At 39.6% G+C, this 22,855-nt stretch overlaps 1 protein-coding gene across 2 annotated transcripts; it reads left to right on the top strand.

Moving 5' to 3' along the window:
• Positions 1–1,964: 1,964 nt before the first annotated feature.
• On the top strand, positions 1,965–22,627 carry LOC124131126 (sushi, nidogen and EGF-like domain-containing protein 1). 2 transcript variants are annotated; one of them, XM_046494217.2, is made up of 5 exons: positions 1,965–2,017; positions 15,809–15,863; positions 19,170–19,286; positions 20,666–20,782; positions 22,008–22,627. In XM_046494217.2, the coding sequence occupies exons 1-5, from the start codon at positions 2,009–2,011 to the stop codon at positions 22,577–22,579; spliced, it is 870 nt and encodes a 289-aa protein (XP_046350173.2). In that variant the 5' UTR covers positions 1,965–2,008; the 3' UTR covers positions 22,580–22,627. The 2 variants fall into 2 exon arrangements, with proteins under 2 accessions (XP_046350173.2, XP_046350174.2); XM_046494218.2 differs by lacking the exon at positions 19,170–19,286.
• Positions 22,628–22,855: the final 228 nt, after the last annotated feature.

A 22,855-nucleotide genomic window follows, 5' to 3' on the forward strand; every position in this document is an offset into this window, starting at 1 on the left:
CATGATGCTTGTAGACACACCTTTATGTGTTTGCCAAAGAAAAACATGAGTTTTGAGGAAAGGAAAATATTCTCGCCCATGGGCCAGGTTTAGAGCCATAGCAAGGCTACTAATTCCCAGTGACAGTGTAACTGGATAGATCGGAGGGACCCTTCTCCTTGCTCATTGTTAGAAATATCTTTGGAGTATCAATAACACATTATTTAACTAAATTTGCTTAATAAATAAATGCATGCGCGTGCATATTGGTATTAAACGTCTTAGAATTCTCACATTTTTAGAAAATAAAATATCTATGGGTTTTTAGAGGCCTTATTTGGGGTTGTGATGAAAAAGTCCCAAATTAGGTTACATACAAACATTAATATTCAGAGACCTATAATTCGTTAAATACGTGAATACGAATATCAATGATGTTTTCTCACACAAGTGTTGTCAAGTTAGCAAAATGTCTTCTCAACCTTCTCACAAAGGCCTTTATTGGCTAACTAATAGAGATAGCGATCTAAAATTGTCAAATAACACACGATTTCACTTGTCTGCCATCTTGCATGTAAGGCGAGGACAATGCTGCGGCGTAGCACTGCGGATGTCTCTGCCGAGTTGGATAAACATTCTGCGATAACGCGGCGGAGTTGACCAGAGGCTACCAGAAGCGTCTCTTTTCCAGCTTATTTAGGTCCGTGATATGATTCTCTTCGGGTAGCCAAATGCCAGGTGAGGTGAGGTGAAATTGGGTTTAACGTCGCGTCCAAGATTATTGCACTTATATAGCGACGTGCATGCAAGTGTGTGTGTGTGTGTGTGTGTGTGTGTGTGTGTGTGTGTGTGTGTGTGTGTGGCTGCTTGTATTAGTCTGGACTGATGCCGATGTATAGTGCTAGCTCACTGAGATACCATGCCGCAGTTTAACATGAATACCCCACTCAGACACAGTATACTGACTCCGAGCCGACCAGTCCTTGTTTTAGCCCCTTAATGCCGAGCGCCAGACAGGGTAACAACAAGTACCATCTTTTAACGTCTTTTGGTATGACGCGGCCGGGGATCGAACCCCGGACCTTCCGCTCTCCGGGCGGACGCTCTACCACTAGACCACGGAGGCGGTCCCAAATGCCAGGGATTAATGTATCAACGAGATTCCCAGGAACATTGGGGCTTTTCGTCGACAGGAATATTCACAGGGGTCTAAAATGTCATCAAACTGGACAGCGTTTGTCTTTGTCTGAAAACGCTTACTTGTATGGTGAATTGAATCTTTAATCTTAATTGTCTTTGAAGAACAAATATATTTTTTGGGGTACGGTGACATAATAACTACAGCTTTGTGTAAGCTATAGCTATCTTGTGATGATTTGAAATCAAAATGTACCAGAATCATACTTAAGTTGCTGATTAAAACAGGTACAAACAGTTACAGTTTGCAGATGTGTTGGGTTTTAACATATCCACAAAATCAATTGAGGCTGTAGAGCAGCGTGTTCCTGACTATTGAAAATATAGTACATATGCCATCAGTCTTAGAACAGCTTCTGACAGAACTCGGGACTTTTATCTATGCACTGTTTAAAAGGCCACAGTCAGATCAATATTCGCGTATTACTCAGGTTGTGAGCTAGATTAACACTTTGTAACTCAAAAACATTTTTGATGGAAACCAACAACTGCATTTAAATTGGAAATGAGCCCGAGTGAAATGGGAGATTCAGACTTGCTTCAACGAGGACTAAATCATTTCTATAAGGGATGGGCGGATGGTTATTAAAATAGTAATAAAATCGTTCATTCGCAGTCAATTCCGCTGTCAAATAACGGCATTGTTTGGACGGAAAACCGATGTTGAGAAAGCATAAAAAAAACGTCGATATTTTTCCAAATGACCATATACGGAAAATAACGATTTGGCCAGCCAAGCTATCTCAGAGGCTACACATGTTACACATCAATTCTAGCATATAAAACCATCCCGTCACTTGCAGCAGCACCTAACTGGGTACAACTCGTGACAATGGAGAAGGTAGGTTGTTTTCTCTATGCTATAAAGTTATATATACTCACCAACAAAAGTTCCTGTGACTTTGAACAAGATTTAATGCAAAGTTATTTTTTTACCAAATCTGAAACAATTTCGGTTTGCAACAGATAAAAGACTTTGTAAGTGCTCAAATGGTTAAATTTGCCATACTGACTTCAGAAAATGCGTGATTTCATAAAAAAACCCACGAACATGCCAAAATGTCAATTTACAAATCAATAGCGTGTGTGTCCACCTCTGGTTGCGATGCAAGCAACACATCTTCGTCTCATGGAATGGACCAGGCGTCGCAGAAAGTCCTGTGGGATATCTGTCCATATCTGCTGGAGCAAGTTTCGAAGTTCCTGGAGTCTCTGTGGAACACGTGGTTGACGTTGAAGGCGCCGATCCATCTCATCCCACATGTGCTCGATTGGTGACCAGGGGATGACATTCACGTTGTTTTGTTGAAATGAATCCTGAACAAGTCGAGCAGTATGGGGCCGGCGTTGTCATGTTGAAAGGTAATGCCTGGGCCATGACGACGCAAAGAGGGCCGATGATCTCGCCGCGGTAGCGCCGTAAATTGAGATTTCCCTCTACCAGTATCAAACGGGTCCTCTGTCTTGCTGTAATCCCACCCCACACCATAACGCTGGTACCGATCTTCTTCCATGACACAATGATTGACGTAACGTTCACCTCGACATCGATACACTCGAATCCGTCCATCGCTGTGGCTGAGGTGAAAACGATACTCGTCAGTGAATAGAACTTGTCCCCACTGGATGCTTCTTCCAGTCACTATTGCTGGCTGGAATCGATTTCGTAGGTGTGTTGTTCGAATCCAGTTGTCTTGTCGTTTATTGGTTACGCGTGGCCTGCCACTCCGAGGATGGTCTCTGACTGCATTCGTCTGTTGCCAACTTTGCCATAAACACCGAATGGTGTTTCTGTGGACGTTAAATTGTCTTGCAACGTCACGTTGACTCGATCCTGCTTCAAGCATACCAATGGCTCGCAGACGCTCATTTTCGGACAGGCGTGGCATTTTGCAATGTTGAATAATTGCGTAATTTTGTTGTTTTTCTGAGTGGTTGTTGTCAGCACGATGCTAAACAATACATATGGAATCCCGTTAACGCACATGTTTTAATACCCATTCTTGGGTAGTGAAATGCATGGTGCTTGCATAAAAGTCAACTTTTGCATGGAATACCGTTACCCACATGCTTAAAATATATAATTTGGCTTCAATATCGAATCTCCTTTCCCACTCAACTCGTTAAGAGTCTCTTATTTTTTAAAAAATGGAGTTTTGATTTTTTACCAAGATGTCTATCTGCTGAAATTAGTTCAGCGGAATCTGTCTAAACCGGACTTCAATTAATCCAGATCCCACTAAATTAACTGCCCCGAATTTACTAAACTGCTGGGAAAAGAAAGTATACATCCATGTGTGTGTGACTTAAATGAAACAAACAAGAAATGCACACCAGTTCGTCAGCTGATACCCACCTAGACGGGGAAGGTTTCAAATTTTTATGGGATAATAATTTTTCTGAAAGATTTAGAGAGAATATCTTATCATCCGATATATCATCTATGATTAATGACTGTTGCACTCTTGCCTTGACCGATATCGACCAAGCTGTTAAAGTTTTTACTGATGCTATTCACCAGGCTGAGGACTTCATGAAGAAAATGAAGAAAACTTATCCTGTAAAATCAGATCAACCATGGTTTGACTCAGAATGTGATTTCAATCGATCAGAAACGCTGGGGCTACAGAAATGTTTTAGAAAATCAAAGAACAGTGAATCACTACATTTATATATTACTCAACGCAATAAATATAATGACCTAATAAGGAACAAAAAGAGACAGTCACTATATAATGCATCTGTCAGAGACATTTTACTAGCTAATATAAATAATTCAAAAGAGTTTTGGATTGTGCTAAAGAAATATACAACTAAGTCGTCAAAAAAGGATAATGTAAATATATCAGAATGTTTTTCGTATTTCTAAGAACTTATTTGAAGAATGTGACGCTAATTTGCCAGAACAGACTGAACATTCTGATACTGAATACAATGCTGATGATACGGTCCCCTGTATACTGAATTCTCCGATCACTCAAGAAGAGATACAAGAAACAATCTAATAAACTAAAAAAAATCTAAATCTCCAGGGAAGATAACCTTATCTCAGAATTTTTCATATCCTCCTCCGATCTATTGTTGCCGTACATGGAATTATTGTTTAATGTCATTTTTGAATTATCTTATTTCCCTGAATCATGGAGTACATGTTTCATAATCCTTTTGTATAGGTCAGGTGATAAATCTGATCCTAATTATTATAGAGGTATTGAACATGATGCAAAATCTCTCAATCTCTCAATCTCAACTTGTCAAATTAGGCCACAAAAACACGAAATCGCGAGAATGCGAGAATTCGACATTTCATTTTCTCGCGTTCTCGTGTTCTCGTTTTTTAGACGCTGTCCGTGCGCATGCGTAATATCATAAGGTCAAGGCGCATGCGCACGTTAGTAGTCCGGTGGTCATGCTTCTTTCATGCTCTTCATTCTCCAGGCAGCATTTAGCAAACTTATGATTTGAGCTTGAAAATGCTATCATGTAATTTATATACACAAAGTCCTATGTAGCCTAGAGTAGAGTCCTCTCCGTTTGGGGGCGATCGGGTAGCCCAGTGGTTAAAGCGTTCGCTCGTCACGCAGAAGACCCGGGTTCGATTCCCGACATGGGTACAATGTGTGAAGCCCATTTCTGGTGTCCCCCGCCGTGATATTGCTGGAATATTGCTAAAAGCGGCGTAAAACCATACTCACTCACTCACTCACTCACTCACTCACTCACTCCTCTCCCTTTGTTTCCTATGTACTTTTAATTAAAATCCTCAACATGCTCAATATAATTTAACAAAAGAAATTGTGTACGTGAATGTCCAGTGATAGTGAAAACATTAAAGTGTGAGGAAACTGGAAACAAAATAACACTGTCAGTGAGGGAGTAAATATTGCTTAAAGCCACATCAGCAGTATTGCAGCTGTTCGCGGCGACACCATGAGTCATAGAAATAATCACACGCCAGTGGTTTCTCCATGAGGCAATATTATACACGGCTAGCATATTCATCAAAAACATTTTCCCAAAGACCAATTTGTAGCATTCGGCTAAAATGAGATTGTCCCATGTTTTTACACGACACCACAGTCGCTACTTTTGGCCATACAAAATTAATTACCGTATTCGACGTAATAAACGCCCAGGGTGCTCTCAAAATTACAAATAGGGGGCTCTTATTAGAATATCACTTTGGTTAAAAAAACAGAGTTGAAAGATAAATTTCGTGGTTTATGCTGACAGTCTGAACTGTTTATATACGACAGATACATTTTTCCAGGATTTAATTGCCCATAATTAAGGGTGCATGTAACACACGAGTGTGTATTATACACGATTAAATAAGTCTTGTGTACATTGATAAATCGGTAGGGGGGCTAATTGGGATTGTTCACTTGCCAATATATTTGTAAATATCGCCGTGGGCGCTTATTACGTCGAATACGGTAATAGATTTTCATCCTCTCCCACCTAACTACAAAACATCCCGCCTTACATTATTCTATTGCCTCAAAGGTCCTAGAAATAGAAATATCGCTAATATATATGTTCCTACTCCGTACACATAGCCCATCTGAACACGCATGATACACGTGAATCGCACCCTTCGACAGCAGTTGTACACAGATGCCCTAAATAGTTCGATAAGAAAACAATAAAATGTTAAAAATAAAATGTGTTCCGTCTCCCATGTATTTTAAAATTCAACCAAACCCGAACTAATAATTCATTGTTGCCTTGACATCCACATGATGGGCATGCTTATACTGGTAAAGTACCCCCAATATCCAGCCTGAGGGACCGGCATGGCTCTGAATAAGTGAGTGAGTTTGGCTTAACACCGCTTTGAACAGTATTTATATTTCAGTTATACCCTGGCTTGTCAGCTTGAAATGGGACGAAACCCATCATCATAGGTTTCTGGCACACCCAAGGAACGCAACGCTACGTATACACAGCGAATTGCGACGCCTCAGACGACTGAGCCACTAGATGACTGTAGGCAATTAGCACAACAGCACGGTTAGGTGTCGCAATCTCGCGTTCTCGCGTTTTTGAAAATAGTTACATATGACTGTATAGGCAATTAACACAAAGGCATAAGAACGCGAGATCACGACATTGGTCAAGTGCTGCAATCTCGCGTTCTCGCGTTTTTTTCAATGGTTACATATGACGGTTTGAGTGGAAAAGCGCTAGCCAATCCGAATTCGCGTAGGATTTGTGATATTTTAATAAACATTCTCCCGCAATTAATTATGAAAATGTCGAATCGTGTAAAAAATGGGCAAACATATGTATTGTTACTTGCACACCGGATATGAATAATACATAAATAGTAAAAATAACAAATAATAACTGACTACCCAAAAGAAGTTTTAAAAAACGAATTGTTCACATGAATATAGTTAATCCCCATGCCCCATCCTCTATATCTCCAGGGCTGGCATTCCGGTAAAACCGATAGAAATCCCTGGATCCATTCGCGAGGTTTTCGCGATCTTAAATTACCTAGCCATGCCAGATTAACTATATGTATACTCGCATGAAAAAAGCGGGTGTTCTTTAACGTCTTTTGGGTCATATGTTATGTATGGAGACAATTCTCAGACAGTTTGGAAACATTTGATTTTGCAGGTTCAGGGGGGTAAGATTTGGAAGACATGTACCTCAATCTAAGTAAAATCTTGAATCAAACAACATGAAATTCCATCACCGGAAACAACAGACATGACAAGAAGTTGCGGAACAACAGGGCAAAACATGTCTTTAAAAGTGAATGGTTACTGAATGATCTGCCCTTTGTCATTGGGCTTATGACCTTGGTGTGTGTGTGGTTTCTGGTGCTCAACTGTCTACATACATTTGAACAGCATCGGTACACTCATTAATAAGTTGTTTTTGTCGCAACAATCGTCGGAATAATAAAAATAACAATAACAACAACAGTAATAATAATAAATTGAACTTGTTATTTTTAGGACAATGTACGATGGTAGTTTAAAATGCAGAAAACGTTTGCCCACATTGAGGGAAATGCTCACTGCACTGCCACATGATTTCAATCGAGTAATCTACCTGGATCCATCTTGAAAATATAGTTTATATAGGTAATAAAGAAATTGAATGAATTGCCAGTCAAAACAATACATACATGTACAATGTATATAACTCTCTCGGTATGACATAAAATAATATTATTTTTTTGCCATGTAAGGTACCACGTGTACGAATCTACCACAAATGGCCGTATAATGTTCATTCTATCATGAATGTCGAAATTAATCGATTCAGATTGGTCAAATCACAATAACCACATGTGACTGGAACACTCTATGCGCGTCGTCAAGCTGGGAGTCGGTACGTACAGGCCTCCATATCCAAAGCTCATCTCGTTTATTGACGTCACACCCGGCTGTGTTCAGCTTGACTCCGTCTCTATTTCGACGTCTCGTTAAAATATACGGGAAGAATTTTAGATGTAGTGTCAATGCAAGTTGCACACTTGTGAGCTCATTTTCTGATAAGATTAAAAAGTATCGAATATGTCAATGCTGTACAGTCGTTACCCGTAAATTGAGCATCACGAATATCCCGAGACCCCCAATAACGCGATATTAAATGATGAACGTGTTATATTTAATGAAAACTGTGTGGATGAACTCAGTATGCTGCTTAAACTATAATACCAGAACCTCAAATTCTATATGATATGTGAAAATAACCACGTGATTTCATACCATTTGTGTGTGTTGAAGTTACACATCAATGTTATATCAGAGGTTGTGAAAATGTTGAAAATATCACTCAGTGAGTGCATGTGTATGGTATTACGCCGCTAATAGGAATACTTCTGCAATGAGAGTGAGTATAGTTTCACACCGTTTTAACAATATTGCACGGCGGGGGACACCAGAAATGGGCTTCACACATTGTACCCATATGGGGAATCGAACCCGGGACTTCGGCATGACAGGGAATCTGCACTATGACTGCGGAAGACACAAAACCAGGCCCCATACGCGTACAGTACATGTATATGAAAACAAGAAACCTTCGATGCGATGCATCAATACGGCTGCAAAGTTTATGTTCGTCAAATTTAATTTACAATATAATATATTCCCAAAATGTTTAATCAACACAGGCATGTTTAAAACAATATGAACAATATTTGTTTCAGGACATTCCGTTTTACATATTACACCAAGTTTTTGACCACTATGGGATTACCCTGCATACTGAATTTGATAAACAATGTCTTTCCACAGTAAATGAGTGCAGTAGCTTGTTCCAGCCGCTTGTGAAGACCGGTGCTAGTCAATGCAAACACAAAAACGTCGTTTTCTCCCGAATATCACAATGGACGAAAAACGACGTTTTTTACGCTTTCTAATCATCGTTTTACTGTCTAGAATCTGTCGTTATTTGGCATCGAAAATTACTGCGAGCGAATGATTTCATGAAGCTCCTCCCTTTGCTTGATTGACATTGTCAATCGAGCTAACAGCGTGCTCTTGAATTTCTATTTGTCGAGCTTTCATTGGCCAACTCTCGCGTGTTAGAGTTTGGCACTGTGCATGTGGCTCCTAGTCGAAGCAATGAATTCTACCAGTAGAGTCCTACACAGATTGTTTTCAACTTGCTCAAATTTGCCACTCCACGCTCACGTGACTTCGCGGATTGTTTCCAGTACGTAATCGATCCACGACAACGCAACTGTCGCATCCTGTCAAAATTATTAGAAAAGAGAATGTTGAAGAAACAGCCACACGTACTTCCCGTTTCGTGGTCCAATATAACCAACGAATACGTAAACAAAAATCTGTATACTGCAACCGAATAACTTGCTGGCTCTCACGACTTATCTTTGTAGGTGCAGGCCGTTGGTAGATATTGCCAGAGACCATATACCGATAATTAGTCTCTGATATTCCTTGCAATTATAGAGGCAGGGAGGCTAATTGTATGATAAATAGAATAGTCAGATGGCACTGTAACAGAATACTACATATTATCCCGCAAAGTTTTGTTTCAAAGGAAATTTTCAGTCAGGAAAAAGGCGTAATGTCAAATTCAATTATTGAATATTTCCCTTACATATAAGATACTGGGGTACCACATTTGCATTAACTTTAGCTAAAATCATTAGAAAACGTTCAGACTTAGAAAAGGTCAAAGAATAAGAAATACATAGACTTTGAAATAGATATCTGGAATTTCATACACTCTAGTCAAGATCCAAATGAATTATTATTGTATTGTATCAGCCACACTTCTTAAGACAACACGTGTGACTGAGCTGAAAACGAAACATAGCTTAGCAAGAGCGCAGACCCCATCCATCGACCCCACCACCCTCACAGGTAACACAAATAAGCAAGGCCTCGACCTGACACTCATGACACGACATGCGGATCATGGGTAGAATAGGCCTTCATCAACCCATGCTTGCCGTGAAAGGTGCCTATGCTTGTCGTAAGAGGCGACTACGGGGTCGGGTGGTCAGGCTCGCTGACTTGGTTGATGCATGTCATCCATTCCAATTGCGTGGATCGATGCTCATGATATCAATCACTGGATTGTCTGGTCCAGACTCGATTATGAAGAATTCATGCCTGTTCATCACGACAGCGTCCCGATCCACAGGACACCGTCCAGGCAACACAGACACATTGTTACGATTTTGATCCGATACAGCAGAATCTGTCACGACATAGTCGCGATTGTAATCCGACTAGTCAAAATCGGCGGAGTTTCCCGAATGGTACGGGACGCACCATACTGTCGGGAGTGCTTGGCCGACCTCTCTGGACCTTTCCCGATCCGCAGGACTCTGTTACGAACGTATACGACTCCGTTCAGACAATGAAAGGACATTCCAGATCACTGAGGATAGTAATCCGACGGTTTCACTTTTCATGATCTCAAACGGGAGCCATAATCGGCACTGTGTGAACCTGGCCTAACCCAATCTTGTCTAAGACAGAGACCACCTCACTTCGTGTTGTTGTTTTATGTGTATGGGAGGTCGCCTTCTGCCTCAGCAATTCCGGTTGATCTGTCCTTCTTTGGAACTCATGTGTGTGAATTTGGTACACATACTATCTATTGGGATTTTAGAATTGACTTGAATTTTGTGTAGCCGTCTGCCAAGATTATACCCTGATGGTATGCACTTTATTTCGTGTGTTTAGACATTAAACGTGTTTAGACATCAAATTTGTAATCCGTTTGGGATTTAAACACGATTGATGAGCGGTACTCCTATAACCCGTGTCAGTGAACCGTGTCTGAGCCACGGGGAGTTTTCCTCCTAAATATAAATTTGTTGCTCCCGGGCCGACACAAGGCTGACTGACAGTAAAGTACACTACACTGGTGATGAGGAATAACAATGGGGATTAACGTCTTATAAGTAAAGGCAATTACGTGTTTCAATGAAAACAAAACTTTTAAAAAGTACTTTGATAGCGAGACTACGTCTTGTCTTTCCAACCTCCATCATTCATGTGTTTCCAACTTCCAAATGCCAATCAAAGACATGAGTGATTCTAGACATTACTCAACATTGAATTTGCCTTTGGTAAACAGTTTATGAGGTATGCTCCAGAAACGATTGTCCCTACCCTCATATGCCTGGAAACGCAATATGAAAAAAAATCACTCCCTGAAAACTCCCTTAATAGCCAAAGGTGCCAGTCCAGTGCATGTCTAATGTATATAAAGTTTGATGAAGAAATATTGAATGGTGTATAGGGTAAATGCCTAAAAAGTGATGGGCGTACATTGTCCGTTTCTATATCACCTACAGAAATCAGTTTGGGCGGTGGATCATTAAACATGCTCCAAACTTGGAGAAATGTTTACTTCTTTCTGTAATCTTGATTTCAGGGCCCAAACTGAGGCAATCTTGACTTGCCAAATCATTCTTGACTTTAGTTGGAGACCTTTTCATATGTATTCTCTTGGGAGACACACAACGCTGTGAGTATCGCATGGAGAACTGACCAGTAGAGAGAATCCCGCTGGGGTCAGACAGGGCCAGTGTAGTCGGTATCCTCCCATTAGTTTCGTGTCCCATTTGTCACACACAACTTAAAACAACATAGGTCATGGCGGCAGTATTAGAATGGAGTGATCCAAGAAAAGTAGAAAAGTAATTGTACTTTATGTATATAAAACTGTAGAAAGTAAACTTGTACTTTATTTATGTGTTGTATATACACACAATGACATTAACATGTTAAAAATACATTCTTTATTTGCACTGGTAGCAGCACTGATTAATTAATTGTCTCTGAATAGTCTTTGTGTACTCCAACCCTGCATTGAAGCCTGTAGCAAAGTCGGTGAAGAAAATGTTCCCTTCAAACAAACACAGGCATATTTTGATAAATAAAACATCTTCGTGTGCATAAATGGAATCCAAAATGTCTACTTCGTTTGCAGAAACCGTCCAAGATAACAATACTCTCTGTCAATGCTTTCAACATGTAAATACATTTCATAACTGATATATTGACATGGTCCCAGCTGGCAAACAAGAGTTCTAAGAGCTTACTGTTTCGGCATAACTTCATCTATTCATCTGAGGCAACAACATATTTTTGCAAACAATTGCGTCATCAATGATTTTCATTGATCCATTAATATATTTTTACCGCTATTGTCAACGTTTACGCCAAAAGGAATTTGTTTCGTTGGAAAATCAAAAGTGGTTATTCTCTAGCATTGATGTTTCACATTTCTATGGTTGTTTACGACATGAATATTGGTTGATAACAACATCTGGTGTCACATGACACGAAATAATATGTGTATGCCTGAAGTAAATAATATTTAATTCAGGAAACAATAGCTGGAATTAGTTACCGAACAGACTAAATGTTTATATTTTCCCTTTAATATAACATGTGTTTCAACACACAAAAATGTTAAACAAACACACGTTTGTGTTTACCGTTATACTTGCCCATGGAGCCGTAATATACATGTAAAATATATAAATGTTGTGTACAGTCATTGGTTGAATTGAATACAATATTGAAACGTGGAACATGTTCATGAGGCGAGACATTTCAAAACAATATACTATCTAAAGTGTTGAAGATCTTCTTTGGTTGACTACAAACTACAGTTTTTACACATGCACGTGCACATACCTTAGCTACATCATAAATAATGTATATTTCATATTATTTTGTTATCTTTAAATACCCACATCTAAAATCAACCAACATCCCAGAAATACAATTGTCATAGTTAAAATTATAAATCTACTCAATAGAATACAAATGGATGCAAGAACGATGCTTGATTTCAGGACCAGAACTTAGGCAATCTAGACTTGTCAAATCATTCTTTACTTGGAGTCCGTTTCAAAAATATTCTCTAGGATCTGGGGATAGATAGAGTAACACGTAGTCAATGAAAACATTTCTTCAAAATATATTTTTTTTATTCGAAAGAACCTTTCTCCTTCTGATGTTTTGGAATCAACTCAACAAGACTTGTTAGTAACATCTAGACATGCCTAGGATTTTAGTTAAACAGAATACCTAAAAAATATAAATTCCACAGTCATGGCGCAGGACCAAGGGACAGACTAGGTGTGAGTATCGCATGGAGAACTGACCAAATCCGGCTAGGGTCAGCCTGGGCCAGTGTAATCGGATATGTTGCTAGGTCTCGAGATTGGACTGTTGGCATAAAAGAACAAGCTTGGGCACAGTGGTGCAATAAAGGGGTTAGTTTTCTTCCGGGATTGTTAATGTAGAGATTAAAGAATTACCAACGCACAATTCGTCTGTTTTAAAAAGAAAATGTGTTATTGTGATTTCATATTCATAATAATGCTACGCTACACAATGGCGGCACAAAATTGTACCAGCACCACATACATGAATATTACTTGCTTGTACTCGAGGTACATGTACATTGATAACGTGAAAGTTATGTCATTCGTAACTCGTGGTAGTGGCTATAAAAAGGCAAGCATAAGCCAATAATTTGTTATTCAATTGTCAACATTTTTCAAGTTCCAAAATGCTGAAACTCAGCGCTGCTGATCGGAACATTGCCATAGGACGTATCTAAAGAGGGGAATAGCAGTCTTCTGTTGCACGCCACTTCAACGTCCACCACAGCACCATTTGCCGTCTTTGAGATCGATACACACAGTTCAGTTCAACTGCAGACCGTCCGATAAACGGCCGACCAAGAGTTACCACCCCTGCACAGGATCACTACATTCGACTGTCCTACCTACATCATCGGAATGCCACAGCTATGGAGACTGCAGTTTTGAGGAGGATATTGGACCAGACTATCAGGAACCATCTTCACGAAGCTGGAATCCGACCCCGAAGATCAGTCCCTGTTTTGCAACAGATATATCGACAGCGACGCTTGCGTTGGTGCCATACCTTACAGCCTTGGAATTTGAGAAACTGGAGACAACTGTGGTTTAGCAATAAATCACGATTTCTTCTTCACCGACGAGATGAAAGACAACGTGTTTATCGTCGACGAAATGAGCGGTGGTGGTAGTGTCATGGTACACCACCTACACCACGAGATCTGACTTGGTTGTGGTTCAGGGAAATTTGACAGCAAATCGCTACATGAACCAAAAAAGGTTCTGTGTGGAATTATTAAATCATTATATATGTTAAATCTATTACCTCATGATCTTTTTAAAAAAAATCTTTGATTCCAAAATCAGCCCAATTCTATTGTATGGCTCTGAAGTTTGGGGTGTTCATAATTACGAAGAAACAGAAGTTGTACGAATGTTGCCTGTAAGAGATTTTTATGTGTTAAGCAGTCATCCGCAAATCACGTTGCTAGAGGAGAATGCGGAAGATCCCCAATGTACATGTTCATATTTGCATTTAAACGTGTTGTTAAGTATTGGTGGAAAATAATTAATATACCTGAATCACGTTTGGTAAAGAAATGTTAAAACTTATTATTGTTAGACTGTAGTAATGGTAAAACTAACTGGGCATCAAAAGTAAAACATACCCTTTTCTCTACTGGTTTTGGTTTCATATGGGAACAACAATTTATAAGTAATATCTCCCGCTTTCTGTCGGAATTTATACTCCGTCTAAAATTCTCTTATGAACAAAATTGGCACTCAGCTCTTTCATCAAGCTCAAAATCAACTCTTAATAGTTTATTCAAAACAAATTTCGGCTTAGAAACATATTTTAAAGAATTATCAATATTTAAATATAAACGTGCCCTTGCGCAATTAAGATGTTGTTCCCACCAGCTCCGAATTGAGACTGGAAGGTATAAAAAGAGTTAAAATCTAAAAGGTTGTGTCTGGCTTGCAATCAATATCAAATTGAAGATGAATTTCATGTTATAATAATTTGTGATCGACATGTACATTTAAGACGAAGTTATATACCCAAACAGTTTACTCTACCCATCCATATATTCGTTTAATATTTTAATGGCATCAAATAATGTATTAATCATTCAAAATCTATCCGTATCCATTTACAAAGCATTAAAACTACGTCTTGTGTAAATCAGCTAAACTTTACCTTTGTATCATAATGTTTCTCTCCCACTGTATACTCTGTAATGTATAATGGGCCTGTGGCCTACAATACTTAATGAATAAAGACTATATATACAACAAGAAATGGGTAAGTTTTCAGTGTTTCGACAACTTTTTTACAGTCACGTAACGTATTGATAACGTTTGTAATACTTTTGGCAAATCCAATTTTAAGTGTTTACCTTCTTGTGCCGGGTAGTTTACCTTCATTGATCTGAAACTGAAATCTGTCTGATGCGGACTTCTTTTACTCTGGATTCTGGATTGAAATTATGGAACAATGCATTATCGCTCTCAAATTCGGAATTAATGTTTATACATCACCGTCGACAATGGCCTTGACTACATACCTCATTGTTGGAATATGTACCTACGTTTTGGAATATATATCCACTTGTTGGCATATATACCTACTCGTTGGTATATATATCTACTTGCATGCATATGTACCTACTTCTTGGATAATATACCTGCTTGATTTAATACATACCTTATTGTTGGTATATGTACCTTCTTTTTGGAATATATACCTACTTGTTGGGATATATATATATATATAAATGCTTGTTGGAACATGCATCTGCCTGTTGGAATATATACCTGCTTGTTGGAATATGTACCTGGTTGTTGGAACAATTATCTGCCTGTTCGAATATATACCGACTTGTTGGTATATAAACCTACTTGTTGGCATATATACCTACGTGTTCTTATAAATACTTACTTGTGTTGCAAATTGATTTCTTACCCCAGTCATCAATTTTTTTACACACAATTACTCAACCACTGATTACTTTTTACAAACTGTTGGTTAAATAGACATAATCAAATTAGACAACATTTCAATTTGATAAAATACAAATTTCCTTTTGCCCCTCAGTTTATGTATTATATATCTTTTTGTTTTTTTATTTTCATGTGATACTGCTACTGAGAATTGATAGAAAACAAACCTCACCCGGATTTCAACCACTGGTTTGCCTGACTAGATTTATAAAATAAAATTTATTTCCTTTCATTTTGAAGCAGACTTTCAGTTGATTCAAATGTTGATTCTTCCAGAATCCGATAACACTGCTGCTTTTCCTGCTGATTTGTCACTCGTGCTACAGCGTGGGTAAGTTGGTTTCGGTCGCTCACACGAATCGCATATCTCTTGCCCTATGGACACTTTACGTTTTATTCTATGGTATAACCAACAACAATAAGTTTGAACTGAATCAGTAACTCTTCAAAGTAAGTTATGTACGAAATATTAGCGTCCAGATGTTGAATCAGAAGTGATCAAAGATCCGCATTATTATGATAAATGAATGGTATTATAAACCTACTGTAATATCCCCATATTGACAAAAAATCGGATTCAAACCTCTTGAACAAATTCAGGTGTCATCATTGTGGGAAGAAAAATGTGAAGTTTCAGCTTCATTGATCACGTGGTTTCTGAGGAGAAAAAAGATTACGATGGCAATCTCATTAAAATCAGATCTAAGTTCTCGCTGCTGCTATACAATTATCTGAGAACATCCCATTAAGGGTCACGTCAGGACGACCGTTAGCGAACATTGACCGACGACTGAAATGACTAACAAGAAGTCGACATCAGCCAATTAGAAAGCAGCTTTGAACATTGACCGACGACTGAAATGACTAACAAGAAGTCGACATCAGCCAATTAGAAAGCAGCTTTCTCTAGCTTTACGGCACTTGTTTCAACCTGGTGACTCCCATTTCTGTCTACGCTTGAAAAATATATTGACACAGTTATCGATTAAAATTTTGAAAACTGAACAAACGAACATTCCGGAATGTCTAATTATATAATGTATGGTTGAGAGTGTTTGGCAGTGATTCCTGCCTACTGTGCAACGCCCCTCCGTTCAAATGTTTATCCCACGGAACCGAGAGACAGACGATAATTTTGACGGGCCGTAACTGTCGTTCGGAATACCCCCTGTTAACGTTTTCGAGGTTGCATTATTAGAAAATACATTCCAACTGTCACTTTCATGATCTAGTAAGCGATGCTTTGATTGGTCGACCGAAAGGTCGTTCTGACGTGAGCCGCAATGAGATGTCCTCAGATCTTTGTTTAGCGATAGCGAGAACTGAGATCTGATTTTAATGAGATGGATGATGTTTTGTATTTTCAAGTATGGCGACTGGCAAACATATTTTATTTCCGATTATCTTGAACTAACTTGATACTTCATAAGGTGACTATCTCACCCACCACGTTTCAGACCAATGGTCATATAATGTTTTGAGAAGATGTTTTATTAAAAGAAATATCAAAGATGGCTGGCTGCATATAGAAATGACATTGTTCATGCCTTGAATACACTTGAAACCCTTTATAGCAGCAAAGACCCACTGGGTCCACTGAGTCCATGAAGCCAACCAGCACCTGAAGTTTACAAGATCGGTTCGACAATTGTACTGTTTTAGTGTCGTAGCTGTTCCGCCAGGCACATTTAACCCTCTTTTTACACTCTAGAAACAGTCATAGTGCCAACACCATGATTCTCGCCCCCTCCAAACTGACATAGTCACCACACCCTGATTGTTATCCCCTCTAAATTGTCATAGCGATAACACCCTGGTTTTCGACAGGATACCACACCCTAGTTATCACACTCTTGAAACTGTCATCGTAACCACGCCCTGATTCTCACCCAATCTACGCTGTCACAGCTGACCACATCCTGATTTTCACATGACCAAACTGTCACAGCGACCACACACTGAATTCTTCTTACACAAAACTCTTTAAAGATTCGAAACTGTCATGGCAGCTACACCCTGATTTTAATCCCCTACAAAACCGGCACATAATGGTGTCCATATGATGGTTTCTCACCAAATTGAAACTGTCATAACGACCACTATATGATTGTCACCCTTTGAAAATGTCGTGTCAACCACACACTGATTTTCACGCCTTTGAAACTGTCATGGCAAACACACCATGATTTTAGCCCCTTCGAAATTGTGATGGCAACCACACCCTTATCTTCATCCCCGCGGAACTGTCATTGCCACCACACACTGATTTTCAACCCTTCAACTGTCATGTTGTACACATCCTGATGATTTTAACATTTTCGAAACTTCCATGGCGACCACACCCTTATGTTCACTCCCTCAAAACCGTTTTGACGACCGTACCATGATTATCACTCATTCGTAACTGTCACAGCGACCATATCCTGATTCCCACCCCTTCAAAATTGTCATGGTAACGACAACCTGATGTTCACACCCTTGAAACTGTCATGTCAACAACACCTTTAATTTCACCCCCTCAAAACTATTTTGAAGTCCACAAATTGATTTCTACCCATTTTAAACTTTCATAGCGACCACGCCATGACTTTCACCCCCCCGTCAAAACTGAAATGGCGACCTTGCCATGATTTGCATGCATTGAAAACTGTTACACCGACCGTGTCCTGACTCGCACCCACTCGAAACTATCATAGAGACAATACCCTGATTCTGTCCCCTTCAAAACTGTCACGGTAACGACATTCGGATTTTCCCACCTTTGAAATTGTCATTACGACCACATCCTGATTTCCACACACTGCGAAAAACTTCGAAAAAGTTACGACAACCACACCTGAGTTTCACCCCCCTCAGAAGTGTAAAAGAGACAGTACCTTAATTTTCGAAACTGTCACAGCGACAATAACCTGATTTTCATCCCCTCCAAAATATCATGTTGTGCACACCCTGATCTTCACCTCCTCAAATTATTATACGTCCATATCTTGATTTCCACCTATTTGAAACTTTCACAGCGACCACACCCTGAATTGCACCCCGTCAAAAAACATATCCTGATTCGCACCCATTCGAAACATTCATAACGACCATATCCTGATTTGCATCCACTCGAAACATTCATGGCGACCATACCTTGATTTTCCCTCATTTGGAACTGTAATGGTCACCCAAACTGATTTACACCACTTTGAAACTGTCATTGTGACCCAACCTGATTTTCACTTCTTCGAAACTGTCGAGGCGACCACTACCTGATTATCACCCTTCACAAACCTTCACGGCGTCCACACACAATGCTTATCACACTTTAAAAACTGTCATGAAGACCACGCCTTGATTATAACCCTTTAGAATTTGTCATGAGATCACGCCCTGTTTACCGGCCTTTCAAAAAACTATCATGGCGTTCACACACTGGTTATCACCGTTTAAAAACTGTCATGGAAACAACGCCCTGATAATCACCTTTAAAAAACTGTCATGGCGACCACACCCTCGTTATAACCCTTCCGACATTGATTATCACCCTTTAAAAACTCATATGTATTTGCGAATATGTTTGTCGTTTGCTCTTTTTTCTTATTTCGAACACTGTTTGGAAGCTACTCGTAATTAAGCTTCATATATCATTTAGTAGTCAACAATGATCCCTGCAGTTGGAGTCCGTGTCAGAATAGAGGCGTATGCACACCGCAAGGCACCGGGTACAGGTGCATCTGTTGGCCTGGTTACTCGGGTGTGAACTGTGCAGGTAGGTTTCAGAATGGCAATGATGGAATGAGTTAGCTTTAACACATCTTTTAACAGTGTTTTAGTTATATAATTGCGTGCCAGATTGACGTAAGGGGATACCAGAAATAATGTACATTCTGTAGGTCTTAGACGTTACCTATTTGGTGACACCAACTAGCACGGATATGGTGTTGGCAAAACAAGAATCAATATCAAAACAACAACCTGATGTTCACACCCTTGAAACTGTCATGTCAACAACACCTTTAATTTCACCCCCTCAAAACTATTTTGGAGTCCACAAATTGATTTCTACCCATTTTAAACTTTCATAGCGACCACGCCATGACTTTCACCCCCCGTCAAAACTGAAATGGCGACCATGCCATGATTTGCATGCATTGAAAACTGTTACACCGACCGTGTCCTGACTCGCACCCACTCGAAACTATCATAGAGACAATACCCTGATTCTGTCCCCTTCAAAACTGTCAGGGTAACCACTTTCGGATTTTCCCACCTTTGAAATTGTCATTACGACCACATCCTGATTTCCACACACTGCAAAAAACTTCGAAAAAGTTACGGCAACCACACCTGAGTTTCACCCCCCTCAGAAGTGTAAAAGAGACAGTACCTTAATTTTCGAAACTGTCACAGCGACAATAACCTGATTTTCATCCCCTCCAAAATATCATGTTGTGCACACCCTGATCTTCACCTCCTCAAATTATTATACGTCCATATCTTGATTTCCACCTATTTGAAACTTTCACAGCGACCACACCCTGAATTGCACTCCGTCAAAAACCATATCCTGATTCGCACCCATTCGAAACATTCATAACGACCATATCCTGATTTGCATCCACTCGAAACATTCATGGCGACCATACCTTGATTTTCCCTCATTTGGAACTGTAATGGTCACCCAAACTGATTTACACCACTTTAAAACTGTCATTGTGACCCAACCTGATTTTCACTTCTTCGAAACTGTCGAGGCGACCACTACCTGATTATCACCCTTCACAAACCTTCACGGCGTCCACACACAATGCTTATCACACTTTAAAAACTGTCATGAAGACCACGCCTTGATTATAACCCTTTAGAATTTGTCATGAGATCACGCCCTGTTTACCGGCCTTTCAAAAAACTATCATGGCGTTCAAACACAGGTTATCACCGTTTAAAAACTGTCATGGAAACAACGCCCTGATAATCACCTTTCAAAAACTGTCATGGCGACCACACCCTCGTTATAACCCTTCCGACACTGATTATCACCCTTTAAAAACTCATATGTATTTGCGAATATGTTTGTCGTTTGCTCTTTTTTCTTATTTCGAACACTGTTTGGAAGCTACTCGTAATTAAGCTTCATATATCATTTAGTAGTCAACGATGATCCCTGCCGTTTGAGTCCGTGTCAGAATAGAGGCACATGCACACCGCAAGGCACCGGGTACAGCTGCACCTGTCAGCCTGGTTTCTCGGATGTGAACTGTACAGGTAGGTTTCAGAATGGCAATGATGGAATGAGTTCACTTTAACACATCTTTTAACAGTGTTTTAGTTATATAACTGCGTGCCAGATTGACGTAAGGGGATACCAGAAATAATGTACATTCTGTAGGTCTTAGACGTTACCTATTTGGTGACACCAACTAGCACGGATATGGTGTTGGCAAAACAAGAATCAATATCTTGGATTAGAAGTCAAGATTAAGGATTCTGACATGCTTAAGGACCTTAAGGAGTACAGGGTAGAGAATAGGTCTTCAGCAACCCATGCTGACAGGTTGGTCAAGCTCGCCGACATGCCATCGTATTCCAAACGTAGATCGATGCACATGATTTAAATCACTGGATTGTCTGGTCCAGATTCGATTATATACAGACCGCCGTCAAATAGCTGGGATATTGCGGGAGTACGGCGTTAAACAACCAACAAAAAAAACATGCTAAAGGGACACAACTCTACACTAGGATTTGAGGCGCCAACATGATGGAGTGGCTCTATTATTGTATTACCGTCTTCTTAATACTTGTGCTTTTGACGCAGAGGTCCATCCATGGTATGACCTAGAATATGTAGAGGGCGTCATGGAAAATGATACATATAAATTTCTTTGGAACAAAGGTTATCTAAATATGTGTAACACTGTAACAGAGGTTACCTACATGTGTTACACTGCAACAAAGGTTATTTGAATATGTGTAACACTGTGACAAAGGGTATCTAAATATTTATAAAACTGAAACAAAGGTTATATATATTTAACACTGTAACAAATGTTATCTAAATATGCGTAACACTGTGACAAAGGAAATATATATATTTTACACTGTAACAAAGGTTATCTAAATCAATGCGTAAAACTGTAACAGAGGTTACCTGTATGTGACGAAGGTTATCTGTATATGTAACACTGCAACAAAGTTTATCTGTATCTGTGTAACACTGTAACACAATTTATCTACATGTGTAACACTGTAACAAAGTTTATCTATATCTGTGTTACATTGTAGCAAAGTTTATCTGTATATATGTGTAACACTGTAACAAAAGTTATCTATATATGTGTAACACTGTAACAAAAGTTATCTATGTATGTTTTACACTGTAACCAAGTTTATCTATATATGTATGACACTGTTACAAACAACGTATCGGTAAGTCCCTTCATCTACCCACCAGGAACAATCTTTAAATATTGCACATCATATTTTCCAGTCTGCAGTACCAAGATGCTAGACATCCTGTTCATTGAAGATGTGTCGTTCTCCATCGGCAAACCCCGCTTTGACGAAATGAAACGATTTCAAGAGAGTATGCTAAACTCTACCACCATAAGCACTAGCGGTGATAACGTTGCATTGATGGTGTTTTCTTCAAACGCAAGTGTAGTATTCAAACTCAATAAATATAGCAACAGCAAGTCGGATGTTCTGGAAGCTCTCAAGCAGCAGACATACGAAGAGGGTCCCATTACGAACATCAGCGATGCCATCAAGCTGGCTTCGAGACAAGTTTTCATCCCTGTTAATGGCGACCGTATGTACGTTGAAAATATGGTCGTCATGTTTACCGATGGGTACACCACAAGCGAGGACCGGGAGGCCATTGCTGCCAGTATTGGTGATCTGAAAGCCAAAGCTGAGGTATTTGTTGTTGCTATCTCGGCAGTGGATGCCAATTCCACAGTCAACGTGATTGCGTCGAAACCTTCCAACGTCTTTCATATTGACGACCCTAATGCAGCCAGTGCTATCCAAAAGAGGATGAGGTTTTGTCTCCTATCCTAAGATAGCTGGACTAAATGTTATTTCGTGTCCAATAAATGGTCTGCATATGATACGAATTTGTTGTATTCAGGGTCGGACATTAGGAATCGACCGTTCGATAATCTGTATGTAAAGTGTGTGTGTGTGTGTGTGTGTGTGTGTGTGTGTGTGTGAGAGAGAGAGAGAGAGAGAGAGAGAGAGAGAGAGAGAGAGAGAGAGAGAGAGAGAGAGACAGGCCAATTAGTGGTTTTGCCAGGAGGGTATGTCCGAAAAGGAAGGGCAACCTGCGGGACTTTA

This window comes from Haliotis rufescens, unplaced genomic scaffold (genome assembly GCF_023055435.1).
Source record: "Haliotis rufescens isolate VD_foot unplaced genomic scaffold, xgHalRufe1.0.p SCAF_10, whole genome shotgun sequence".
Taxonomy (NCBI): Eukaryota; Metazoa; Mollusca; class Gastropoda; order Lepetellida; family Haliotidae; genus Haliotis; species Haliotis rufescens.